This window comes from Rutilus rutilus (assembly GCF_951802725.1).
Source record: "Rutilus rutilus genome assembly, chromosome: 17".
Lineage (NCBI taxonomy): Eukaryota > Metazoa > Chordata > Actinopteri > Cypriniformes > Leuciscidae > Rutilus > Rutilus rutilus.
In genome coordinates, this window is record NC_140230.1 from 33,224,463 (window position 1) to 33,238,340 (window position 13,878).

Consider the following 13,878-nt stretch of genomic DNA (forward strand, 5'->3'; position numbering starts at 1 on the left):
ATTTTTGCTCATTTAATATCTCATTTCATGCTGAAATGCATCACATTACAGATGTGAAATCGTTTGTGAGTGTTTGATTTGGACCCTGTGCAGTTCTTCTGCATGTAAACCGCAGGAACGAGTCAGTGGTCAGAAAAATTGGTCTTCAGCGCCACCTTCTGCTCATTTATAAAAGAGACTCCCACATGTTGGGCCTGATTCATGAAACGCAAGTTAAATTCTGGGTAAATTGTTTTTATATTGTTGTCTTTAATTCAAAGCATTTCAGGTGTTATGAATGATTTACACAGAAGTTTCATGAAAATTATTAGATATAACAGTCATTGATCTGATGTGTTTATGCAGCGTGACTTGCATTTATTAGCAGGTTCAATTCGGTAACCTGAAGTGAAGTGTCTCACTGTTGACAGCTCTTCAGAGTTAAAGCATGTTCATTTCGTGTGTGTGTGTGTGTGTGTGTGTGTTCATTTTATATTTTCCTTTTCCAGTTATCAAATGAAACTGAAAAAGTCATGAAATGGAAATTCTTTGGCCACAAACTATCCTAATCCTCCTGATTTATGAATTACTTACAATCTTTCAGAGTTTGATTACACTCAGAGAGTGTCTGATTTTGAGTGTTCCTCTTTGTCGTTTCTCAGAGGACGTCCTGTCGAAGGACGCAGGAGAATGTGCAATATGTCTGGAGGATCTGGTCCAGGGAGACACCATCGCTCGCCTGCCCTGCCTCTGCATCTATCACAAAGGGTAAAGCTCTTCGTGTGTGTGTGTGTAAGTGACGTGAGTTTGTTTTCTCTTATATTAACACTGCTTTCTTTCAGCTGTATTGATGAGTGGTTTGAAGTGAACCGATCGTGTCCTGAACATCCTTCAGATTAAAAGCGCCTCTCTCACCTTTGCACAGGTAACACACATTCACACTCCTGAATCAAGTGAATTCATAATGTCAGAGAGATCCATTTCACTTATTGACATGATGGCATTTAAATGCATGTGCTTTTAAATAAAAATGAACACTGATAAACAGTTCTTTAAAAAAAAAAAAGAAAGTTCCTAGTCGTATTGATTTAATCAGCACACTTTATATAAAATGTTAACATAATGTCACATGTAATGACATGATGTTATATGCTATTCAAAAACATCTTAGTAATTTTATGTCATGGTAAAATTATTTCATATTAACTGATTATTTATGAATCTGAAATCGGTGTAAAAACAGAAATATACATTACTTTAGAGTTCAAAACTAAAGACTCAAACTCTCTAGCTAAAACAGTTTCATGTTGTCTTCAACTGCATGCTATTATTATTATTATTATTATTATTATTATTATTATTATTATTATTATAGACCTTATGTAGCCCCGCCCCTTTTCAGCGCTGCGCTCGATGTCTTTTGACTTCCGGCCTGTATTTTCACAGCGATCTTGCGTATTTATGAATGAACGGCTCATTTTAAAATGACATTTTGACATTTGTTAAGACATCTGCTTTAAACATTACAGTCCTCATGATAACTTTCGTTAACTTTACATTAAGTAAATCCACTTCTAAAGCTAATTACTCCTCGACAGCGATGCCATAGAGATATACAGAGCGACCGCAAAAACGGAAGTTCAAAGACAATATTCTAAAGATGCCGGCGCCCTCGTTTCTCTGGCGCATAGTGTCTATAAGGCAAGACACTCCAGGTGAATAGTGTAAAAAAAAAAAACATGGATATCACAGTACTTCCCAAGCTGATTAATTACATTACGTGTGATGTTATGTTTGAAAATACAAATGAGGCATTATATAATCAAATATACACTAATTTGTATACATTTCCAGAATATAAATATGAACATTAGTTAAAGCCAGGATCAAAATATATTTTAAGGTGACGTAATTACATTGTACTTACTCAAATAAGTACTGATTAATATTAATTAACTACATGTATAGAGTTACGTTTAGTGTTAGGGTTTGGTTTAGGGTTAGTTGCTTGTAATTATGCATAATTTACTGTTATTACTATATTAAGTACATGTAGAAAAGTGTAATTATGTCTCCTTAAAAGAAAGTGTTACCCAAAATTCTTGTTTTTTTACATGGATATCTCTCTTTTTCACAGTAAATAAATCAGAAAATACTGTCTACAGCCAGAAAACATACATTGTCACCTATGTTTTTAGGTATAAAATATCAGGCGAATGATATAAAAACAAACCTCTATGTTCAGAAAATAGATATGCATAAAACTATAAAGCTGCCGAAGTGGAGATTTCTGACTCATCGCCTGTAAAGATATGTATTGTCATTGAAATCTACAGACGCAAAATTGATAAAGTGCAATAAAATAAATGTGTATTTTCGACGTTTTTTTTTTTTTTCCACTAGTCTGAAAGAAGACACGTTATGGAAGCAAAATGGCCCAAAATCTCAATTTTTTTGCCTTATCTTCTAAATTTTTCTTGCCTTAACCCATTCTAACACTCTTTAATTGTTTGCGTTGTGTTTCATGTCTCTAGCCTCCTGGTCGTGAGAAGCGACGTGTCCCACTAGCGGACAGCAATGTGAATTCTCTTCCTCCTCACGGACACTGTGACTTTGGTCTCTTCAGGCCGAGCAGGACGGTCCTGATCACAGAACGTCCCTCTCTTCTCGTAGCACGACTCTCCCTAGTCGCCATACAAACCCTAGTGTGCCAAAACTCATTCAGGGAAACTCTTTCCACATCGCAGACCTATGAAAACCACAATAGAGGACGAGACCCTTGAGACTTTCTCCTCCATTGCACAGTTTTCCAATCAGAAACTTTGTGAGGAAGGCTGATCTAGCAGAAGTTCGTTTCATTGGCTGTTTTACGTTCTTTGATTGGCCGGACTCGGGGGTCAGCTGACTCTTATGTCGTTGATTATTGGATGATCGGTTGATTTGATTGTTCTGCAAAACTTTCTGGTAAATGGGACTGTGTCTCTCAGTGCCTTAATTTTCAGATCTCAAGGGCCGAAGTGGCTGAGTTTCGGATGTTCGTAGAAAGACACCTGGATATGACGGACACGTGACCCCCTGATTCAGGTCGGCCCTGAGCCATACTGAGAAGTGCCCTGTCTTTCATGACGCTGACGCGGTTGTGTTCGCATTGGAGCCGTTTTCTCTCTGGATTCCCAGATGGACGAATGTCCTGTACATCTCGAGTCTCGTAGCAATATCTGTCGGATAAAGATTCACTGTAGCCTCTCACGTGGTTCTCCATGACGTCTGAACATCTCAAGATCACTTATGCAGGTGCATCACGTGAACATTCAACGTTTTGTCTTGAGACAAATCTGGGCCTTAATTCAACACATTATTTTGGGTGAATCTCATCAAAACATGTCCAGGTCAAAATCAGAAGAAAAAAATTCTGAATTATATTTTGCATAATAAAAATAAATTTTAAAAAAAGTCTGTTTTTGGGGGAATATTAATGTAATGCAATTATTTTTTATTAAAATCAGAATAAATAAAGGTGGCGCAGAAAATACTACCATGATGATATCATAATTATCAATATATTAATTACGATGTATTGAATTTCGGGTGAGGTTAATTAATAAAAATGCAACAGGTCCTAAAATCTCTCCTTTTTCTATAAGCAAAATATAATTTTGTGATGGAAAAATCACATTTCTTGACAGGTTTGGGTGAGATTCAGTCTTCAGCTGTGACGTCATTTAGAGCTCTTTTATGTTTATTTACTCATTGTGCATGCATCAAATCATATGATCATCCATTTTATATGAGAAATGTAAGGCACCACATCAGGCCAAATGAGTGAATCTCACAAACCCTCCAGGTCATATTTCACCTCAAAATCAAAGGAATTAATTCCAAAGCTTCATATTTTTCACATTGCAACACATTTTCATGACAATTATACATATTTTCACCCCTCCACTATACATATTTATACATCATGATAGTATTGTACTGCTCTCAATTTATGCTGATTTACATTTTTAAAAAAATCATGTGTGTTCCAGTAATAACTTGTACGTTCTGCGTTACAGAACTGATTGAAAATGTGCTTGATTGTTATGAAAATAACGTGACAAATCTTAATGGCTTTGATTTATTCGTGCTGAAATGTGACCTGAGATTGTGCTGAATAATTCTGTGGTTGTGTTTGTCTTTAATTCACCTGTAGCTGCTGGAACAAGCTTCATGTCTCTGTCGTCTTTGGGATTTTTATCACCAGTTTCTCAGTCTGTTTATTTTGTGCAGTTCATATAGTTTGATCTAAATTATAGAGTCTGAACGGCATGTGTGTGATTTATATCATTTAAACACTCAGTCACATTTCAGCTGGAGATAATAATAATATATCATGTTTTGGAGAAAGGTGGTCGTTCTCCAGTAGGCTTTGACCGCTTCAAACAAATGCGCTGCTAACTAGTTTTTTAGTTACTAATCGGAGATTCTACAAGGGATTTTTTTTTATTATAGATTTACATTCATTCTATTTTTACCAGTCTCACGTAAAGCCTTACGTGGTTAGGTTTATATGAGGTGTTAGTTTTGGTGATGAATTTGACCTGTGGACTAGTCATGGCCCATTGAAGCTGAATTGGAAAGCATCTTCACTGCAAAAAAAAAAAAAAAGATTTTCTTCTTCATTATTTTTGTCCATATATATATATAAATATCTAATCATTCTTCAATCGACAAACATTTACTTGAAATGCACACATTACTTAAGATATTAACTTAAGTCTTGTTTTCTGACAATAGCTTCAAAATTAAGTTTATGCTTTTAAAAAAAAACTGGGTCAGAAAAATCTGCTCAATTCACAAGAAAACCAAGATTATTTTTCTTACCCCACTGGCAGATATTTGTTCTTGTTGAGCATAAACTCACTTAGGGTGTTTCTTTTAGGAAAGCAAAACTTTAATATCTGATCATTTTGCTTGATATTTAAAAAAAAAAAATACTGAGGAAGAAAATGTTTTTTCGCAGTGTTCCCACTGTCAGAGTATTACTGTAGTACAGCCTGGCATGTCCAAGGTGCCATAATAGCTTTAAAATGCTGCTAATCGTGTATGTTGAGGGTGACGGGAACCTGTTTCAGTTGGTTTTCTGGTCACGTAACAGAAGATAGATGACATCATTGCACACACATTGCATGGGAAACACCACTATTTTTTAAAAAAGCCTTACCAGACCACTTGCAAAACACCTTTTATGGCATATCGTTTAAGTAAATAATAAATTCACATTTCAAATTTTTTTTATGTTTTGATGTTCTTTCATATTTTTTTGCTGCTTTGTGCAAACGTCTGTTTCCAGCAGATCTGAGCCCTGATACATCCGACTGGATCTTTTGATATAGAAGATGGGAGTGTCTTTTCTGTTTGTATGTTTAATGTGCTACCAAACTCCATCAGGTAAAGATCTTATCTGATCTAGTTTCATCCTTACAGCGACTGAGAGGAACCTGATGCAAAGGAAACGTTTCTTGTTGAACAAAATAGTATTCAACAGGAGCTTGTCCATGTATGTTAACAGTGACCACCCGGGTGATCATAAAGTTTTTTTTTTTTTTTTATGATTTAGAGATATTGTAACATTCCATATATGTAAAAAAAAAAAAAAAAAAATATGTACAGAGATAATGACATTAAAAAAGCAAACTCTTTGAAGCACAGATCTTTAAATATTTGTCTGGACGTCTTTCTGTGTGCGTGTGTGAATTAGAGCTTGGTGATATTTTTACTTGCCAGGTTTTTAATCATCTAATTGACTAAAATGATTAATAACGATTTCTCTGAACTGAAAAAGCACCATCATAAGTGCACAAGTGTCACCCTTTTCAGAGCAAACTGAAATATATCTATAAAAATGACATTCATCATTTTCATCTGCACAGTATATCCCAGCCTTGAAGTAATTTCTTGAGTTCTGGCGTCAATGTGAAACTCACGACTGTAATAAACCTGCATGTCTTGCATCAGTGTTGCCTTCGCAGCCGATGATGCTTCTGTTATTGAAGTAAACCAACGTCCGTGGCTTTACGCCAACTTCCTTCTTTTCTCACAGTCTTTTCTCAAATCACGTGTTTTACTTTTTCTTCTTAGCGGAAGCGAAGCCTCTTGTCGCCCTCAAAGAGTTGTTGTTCTTCTTCAGAAACACATTTTCCTTTAATGCTGTGAACAAATCAGAAAATGTGGAAAAGTGTGAAACTGGAAGACATAGTCATGTGCCTTCTCGTGTAAACTAGGGCTCTGGTCCAAGATTTAGTGAGCTGCCTACACAGACACCTCTCGAGTGTGTGATTTTGAACACACTACGCTCCCAAAAAAGTTCCAAAAGGGGATTTTCTTGGCATTTTAATAATCTAAAGAATATATTTCCACTATAAAGAACCTTTTGTGTAATGGAAAGGTTCTGTGGATTTTACAGAACCATTGATGCCAACAAATAACTTTTATTTTTAAGAGTGTACATAGACTCAACTCACAATCTTTTTTATTTTTTATTGAGTTTGCATGTTGAAAATGTTGCCAAGTCAATGCAATAAAATACACTGCACAAATACTAATACTGGGTTAAAAAAGTAAATTTTATCACTACTTTTCAGTTTTGACATTTCACCCCGACCATCATTGATAGAGCATTAATGGCATTCATGCGATGCTTTTTAAAATTTGACTTAACCAAGGTGTCTATGAAGGCAGAATAATCTTTATGCCTAAAAATAATGCAAACTCTCTAGGTTTCACAGATCTTACTTGACTTCCTTCAGTGTAGTGTTGTTTGTCAAGCCTTCAGACAGCTGTTTGGCTCCGTGAATGGTCAGCTCGTTTTCCATTAGCCTGTAGAGAGTCGAATAGATTATTCAATCTGTCGGAGCAAATATTGTGCACACAGACCTGAGGTTCATTACTTGGCATGAAGTCTACATGTACAGGTGAAACTCGAAAAATTCGAATATCGTGCAAAAGTTCATGTATTTCAGTAATTCAACTTAAAAGGTGAAACTAATATATTATATAGACTCATTACATGCAAAGTGAGATATTTCAAGCCTTTATTTGTTATAATTTTGATGATTGTCTTACAGCTAATGAACATTTCTGAGATTTTGAATTTAGGGTTTGCATAAGCTGTAAGCCATAATCATCAAAATGATAACAAATAAAGGCTTGAAATATCTCACTTTGCATGTAATGAGTCTATATAATATATTAGTTTCACCTTTTAAGTTGAATTACTGAAATACATAAACTTTTGGACGATACTCTAGTTTTTTTGAGCTTCACCTGTATTATATGTTGATTAGCATATTAGATTCTGTTGAAAGTGAATGCTGTAAATTAGATGCAGAAATGACCACTTACATGCTTGCATATGTGAAACAGTTGTAAAGATATTAACAGTGAAACAGTTTTAAAGATATTTCTGAAATACTGAGGAACAATCGATCGTACATCAGATGTGTCAGAGCAGAGTTGGACTTGAAGGCATCGGCAATGTCTGACGCTGCATCGTCAGAGATTTTGTTCTGTATCAGCCTGAAAAATAAGCACATTTTGTGAGAATGCATCTGGGAACAACTATCAAAAGGGTGTTATTTTACATGCATGAGAAAATATGACGTTCTGTTGTTACCAGAAGATGTGAAGGCTTGTGTTTTGCTTCAGCGCTTTTGCCAAAGAACTTCCACCAAGAGAAGTAATGCCATTGGCGGAGAGACTAAACAGCAATGCAATAATCATTCTCAGATGGTTCGGTCTTTATTTGACAGCTAAATTGATCAGAATAGAGACATAAAAGTCATTTTATACCTGAGGTTGGTCAGGCTGGGGTGATTCTTCAGAGCCTCTGCAAACGCATCTGCCCCCTCGTCACCGATCGAGTTACCCCACATTCTACAAGTAAATCATTTGAACAATTTTAATTTCACCACTTTCACCATCGTTTTTGTATAAAATATTTCTGTCAAATATACTTTCTTTTTTTGATTTTATGGCAGTATCATTTAAAAGGTGGGGTTTAATTGTTCCCTTAGATATTCTTACCCTACGTCAAAGATAGATTTGCTCTTTTGAATTGCACTGGCAAGGTATTTCCCACCCACACCTGTGATGTTGTTGCAGCCGAGCCTATATGGGGAAATATCAAATATTTGTCAAAACAAGGAAGTAATTCACACACTTGCAAAATGGTTAAAAAGTGGAAACGTTAACATCATGGTCTGTGCAGTCTATTTTTAATGCCATACACTACCTTTCAAAAGTTTGTAATTTAAGTTTTTTTCTTTTTATGTTTTTGAAAGAAGTCGCTGCAGTTTGTAAATCAAAATTACAGTAAAAACAGTAATATTGTTAAATATTCCAATTTAAAATAGCTATTTTGTATGCAAATATATTTTATTCCTGTGATCAAAGCTGAATTTTCAGCATCATTACTCCAGTCTTCAGTGTCACATGATCCTTCAGAAATCATTCTAATATGATGATTTGCTGCTCAAGAAACATTTTGTATTAATGTTAATGTTGATAACAGTTGTGCTGCTTCATATTTCTGTGGAAACCATGATACCCCAAACTTTTGCATGATAGTGTAATTGGGTAATGTAATTAATTGATCAAAAATGTATCGAAAGTGACAGTAAAGACATTTATAACTTTTATAATAAGATTTCCATCTCAAATAAATACTTTCTAAAGAATCATGAGAAAAATTCCACAAAAAATATGAAGCAGCACCACCTTTTTGATAAGATTTTTTATTTTTAAATAATTAAGCACCAAATCAGCATATTAGAATGATTTCTGAATGATCATGTGACAAGTACTTGTGCTATCAGGCCATGTTTCTGTAATACCTACTTGACGATCTTCAAGTGTGGACATTCTTCAATGATCTTTGCTACTAGTTTGGCTCCTACATCTGTGATGTGGTTTTTGTAAAGGCTGTAAATGCAGAGAACAGGGTAGAATGAGGCCTTAACAAAACTCAAACAACAAAGCAAAGATGGACGGATGAACTCACCCCAAGACCTTAATGATTTTGTGTCTGACGAGTTCCTCTGCCAGAACCTCAATACTGCTGTCTGTGAGCTGATTCACACATAATCTGAAAGGTAGGAACGTCATTTGTCGTTCTAGTTCTCAATACTGTATGAGCTTTGGGTTAGTTCACCCAAAAATGAAAATTCTGTCAGTAATTACTCACCCTCATGTTGTTCCAACCCTGTAAGACTTTCGTTCATCTTCGGAACACAAATTAAGATATTTTTGATTAAATCTGAGAGCTGTCTCTCTCCTCCATAGGCTTCCAAGTTATTGAAACTTGCTGGCCCAGAAAGTTAGTAAAGACATTGTTAAAATAGTCCAAGTGACTGCAGTGGCTCAACTATAAGTTTATCAAGCGACGAGAATGACTTTTTGTGCAAAAAAAATTTCCTCTGTGTGGGCCTCTGAGTGAATTCACGTAGTGTAACAGCGCAGCGCTTCTGGGTTGTACGTCAGGATGTAGGCTCACTATTGGCCGATGCTGGTCATGTGTGTGATGCTGGCCAATAGTGAGCCTACGTTCTGACGTACAACCCAGAAGCGCTGCGCTGTTACACTACGTGAACTCACTCAGAGACCCACACAGAAGAAAATGAAGAGTTGAATAAAGTTTTTTGCACACAAAAAGTAATTCTCATCGCTTGATAAACTTAAGGTTGAGCCACTGTACTCACTTGGACTATTTTAACGATGTCTTTACTAACTTTTCTGGGATGGCAGATATTGATTACATAGAAGCCTATGGAGGAGTGAGACAGCTCTCAGATTTAATCAAAAATATCTTAATTTGTGTTCCGAAGATGAACGAAAGTCTTACAGGGTTGGAACAACATGAGGGTGAGTAATTCCTGACTGAATTTTCATTTTTGGGTGAACTAACCCTAACTAAACCCTGCCTGGCTTTTCTTACCTTACAACAGTCATTTTGCTGAAAGAGGGTCTCAGCTGCTTCACGCCATAATCATTGATGTTATTGTTGTCCATGTCGACTCCCAGGTGCTTCCTTCGGTGGTGCAGGACAAAGTTCAACGCGCTGCAGTCGGCCGAGTAAATGTTACAGAAGGCAATCTTAATGTAATCTGCCGATATGCCGTTGGCCGTCATCTTGGCCACATTCTCGCTGTTCGTCTCAAATATGCATCGCAGCATCCACAAGAAATTTGGCATCGCGTGTACCTTGAAGCCATCAATGTCTGTAGATGGATAACGAGGGAGGCCCTTAAGATGAGTCCGCACGCTGTTGGACAGATAGGACTTGAGCGTCTTGCGCTTTTGTTTCAATGATGCTGGTGGAACGATATGCTCTAGGAGTGCAGCATTGGGTTTGGACAAGAGACCACATAAAAATAAGTTGGTGAATTGGAAATTGGTCTGGAAAGGGTCTTTATCTCTGGGTCTTGACTTTCCCAGACAAGGCAAGCAGGAGAGATGAGACTTCTTATATTCGCATTTGGAGAAGAACCTTAGAATGGATTCAGGAGAGATTTTGGAGTCCAGCACCAAAGAAAAAGCCGCTAAGAAGGCTTGGAGGGTCTCATGGAGGAACTCAAAGGTTGCAGAGCCTTCGCATGCATCGTAATGTGAAGCAGGCCTCAGAAAGCCAAACTGAAGGTCTTCGTCGTCCAATCCACAGGATGTCACTTCCTCTATACTGAAGACAAGTCCACCCCTTTCTAAACCCTGTAAGGCTAGCCGAGCAAAGGCCGAAAGCTTCTGCTCACCAGCTTTAAAGGTTTCCGTGGGACACCTCGGGCTCCGTTTCAAAAGACCAGGCCGTGCAGTTGAGTGGCCAAGAAAGACCTCAGAAAGGAGCAAGAAGACATTTGTGAGCGTAATGCAAGAGTCTGGCAATTCGAAGTTATCATAAACCGAATGAAGATGCTTGAAGCTCTTGAGGATGATCCAGCTGAACAATGGGATGGAGCAAAGGCCGCAGAGGTGAGGGTTGGCGTCCAGCTGATCCGTCACCAATGTCCTGTGTTCCTTCTCTGGGAAATGGAGGGCTGTATATTTCTTCAGGTGTTCAGGTGAAAATCCCTTCAAATACACCTTCTTCCGGATTACCCTGCTTTGGATCTCGGTGCCGCTTCGTGCAGATAGGATCTTCCGAGAACCTTTGAGCAATTTTCCGCAAAGCAAATTCATGAGAAGCAGAAGCGGACGAGTCTTTTCTTCCGGAGAGACCACTTCAGGCACATTATCCAAGTCAGAATCCATTTGGATTTCGTCATATCCATCAAAGGTGAAAACCACCGTCTCGGGGAATCGTAAGATGTAGGTGAAAACCTCATTATCAAGGTCTCCGTCTGGATAGCAGTTGTGTTTGAAAATGAGATCCTTCAGCGAGATCTCGTCCGTCTCCTTGAAGGCACTGAACATCCTGCATCTGAACTTGAAGAAGAACTTTGCACGCGTCTTCAGCTCCCTTTTGGACCACAAGTTCTGCAGCTTCTGAAGGACAATTGATTTGCCTACGCCAGCGTCACCGGTGATGAAGATCGTCTCAGCCTGCTGGTTGAAGACACCCTGGTCTCCTAGTAGCTCATCCAGACTCTGTAAGTATCCCAAGCTCTCACCTCTGTCGTTCATGAGCTCCATCTGTGTGTCCATGTAAAGATCCTCCAGCGGCGTCTCCTCACTTTTAGAGTAGGACGTGATGAACTGAGTGTCCCTTCCCAGCTCACATCTGAGCTTCTCACAGTACTTGCTAACTGCAAAGATGAAGAAAAACGTTAATTGCAATTAAGTGCATAAATATTTTAAAATGCAAATACTTTAAATGGGGGAAAAAACTCACTCGGGTCTGTGTTAATCACTGGTATGGCACTTATAGTGTCTAATGGTGTGTACTGAATATCATCAAACCAAGGCCGCAGATCAATGTAAGCATCGTATGCTTCATGAAGAATGTGCATGAAATATGCTGAGCACTCCTCTCCTTTACTCTGAACCAGCTCCAAAATTTTGCGTACCTGCATGTCCAAAAATTAGTTGATAAGTAGAGAATTAATGAAGACTAAATTACAAGAAATACACTATAGAATTACTATAATAATATAACTTATGTCAAGTACTGTTTATTAGCTGTTAGTGTGTGTGTGTAATATAAAAATTAAATGTTTATAATTTACAAAGACTTGAAATTTAAGGTCAGAGGAGCCAATTCATGTGTGAAAATGATTTCAAACCATTCTTTCACAATTTGAGCCTAATGAATCTTGACATTGTCATCCTGGAACTCAAGTAAAAGTATCACAATTTAGTTATAGCCTACTCAAAAGGATTTTTAAAGAGAATGAAAAAAAAGTACACAAGTAGTGTAACGACTTGTAATTACCTTTCAACCTGTTTATTTTATTGTAAATATTGTACTATTTTTGTACTACCAGGTACAGTATTGGATATCAGTACTTTAATATAATTCTAGTGTTGTATACCTGGTCAGTTTTGGTGGTGCTGCGCTGTATAATCTCGATGTCTTCAGTGCAGATGAAGCCGTTGATCTGGAGATTGTCCAGAATACACTGTGTGTTCTTCACCTGCTCCACCAGCAGCTCGCGGTGTGAAGTCAGCAGCTTCAGGTGAGATCCCTTCTTGTAAGACCCCATTTTTACAGCAGGACACTGTAGCTGGATAGTTAGTCAACACCCTAATGATAATCTAAACCAGTCTCTTTACAGACGCGCGGGCAGGGTGTAACCGGACTGTTCCCGCAGAGGTCGCGTCATAGTCGGTGTGTGAACAAAATCAGCACGAGTTAAAACAGATTTCACAGATTCAAGAAGAAAATGATGCTATATTGTATTGTAAGAAAGTTTAGCCATCTCAACGTCCTCACTCAAAAGAAAACGGAAAATGAAAGAGGCTATCTGTCTGCACAAACGTTAGAAACTTCGCGAGGTTAAACGGACTGAACGGAGTGTTATTTACTTGGTTCCGCACCATCCATGTTAACTAGGAAGTGAAACAAAAATCATGGCGAAATTAACATGATCCGGATTGGTGAAAGTTGAAACCCACCCTGGAGTTGCTCATTTCTGCTGTGTCAACAACATTGTTTGAGTATGAGTTGTGTGGAGAGGTCAGAGAAACAAAAAAAATTCATAATTCATAATTTTGCTGTTGCTGTTGTTGCTGGAAGGCTATTACCCAGCCAACAAAAATATGTTCTAAGAACGTTTTTCTAGCATTCCAAAACATCTGTTTTAAAAACGTTTTTTTTTTCTCTCTCTCTCTTGGATATGTGAACGTTCCATTCCAATGGAACATTCCATTTGATCATTTTGTAAACATTATGGGAACATTACACATTTAAATGTTATTGTAAACCAGGGCTTTGCAATCTTTTAGATGCCATGATATTTTATGAGGATTGGTATGAGAGGGACTCCCATCCTAAAATGTAAAAGATGGCTTTATAATTTTATGTAGGCTACAAAGACCTAATTAATACTGTGAAAATTGTATATTATAAATGTGTAAACTATTTAGTTTCTATTAGCCTACTTCATTGAGTTTGTAATTCACTGTTAGTTGCAGATTTAAGTAAGATGTATTTTATACATAATTTATTTTTTATATAAAAATAAAATGTTTGAATATATGCCTATTATTTACTCATTTAAATAATATTTCCTTTATTTTAATCAATTTATTTAGTATAAGTTTAATCTTATTTTTATTTGTTTTAACATTTTACACTGATTTTCTTATTAATTTTTTTTTAATCAAATGTATTTATTTATTTATTTTAAATGAAATTGTTTATTTTAATGAAAAGACTTTAGTTAGTTGGATCAATCTTCTTTTTTTTCTTTTTTTTTACAAAAAAAC

General features: G+C 36.9%; 2 protein-coding genes across 2 annotated transcripts in view; one reads left to right on the forward strand and one right to left on the reverse strand.

Moving 5' to 3' along the window:
* znrf2b (zinc and ring finger 2b) overlaps positions 1–4,614 on the forward strand; it is a 58,252-nt gene extending 53,638 nt beyond the window's left edge. The window contains exons 3-5 of the mRNA XM_084385791.1: positions 642–747; positions 822–904; positions 2,514–4,614. Of these exons, the coding sequence (XP_084241917.1) occupies positions 642–747; positions 822–879 (164 nt within the window). The 3' untranslated portion in view covers positions 880–904; positions 2,514–4,614. The remainder of the gene's footprint in view (positions 1–641; positions 748–821; positions 905–2,513) is intronic.
* Positions 4,615–5,196: 582 nt separating this feature from the next.
* nod1 (nucleotide-binding oligomerization domain containing 1) lies at positions 5,197–13,127 on the reverse strand. Its single transcript, XM_084385790.1, has 11 exons — positions 12,483–13,127; positions 11,843–12,017; positions 9,956–11,756; positions 9,023–9,106; positions 8,860–8,943; positions 8,047–8,130; positions 7,813–7,896; positions 7,637–7,720; positions 7,456–7,539; positions 6,757–6,840; positions 5,197–6,171 (listed from the first exon to the last, which is right to left on the reverse strand). The coding sequence occupies exons 1-11, from the start codon at positions 12,651–12,653 to the stop codon at positions 6,099–6,101; spliced, it is 2,808 nt and encodes a 935-aa protein (XP_084241916.1). The 5' UTR covers positions 12,654–13,127; the 3' UTR covers positions 5,197–6,098.
* Between the last annotated feature and the right edge of the window lie 751 nt (positions 13,128–13,878).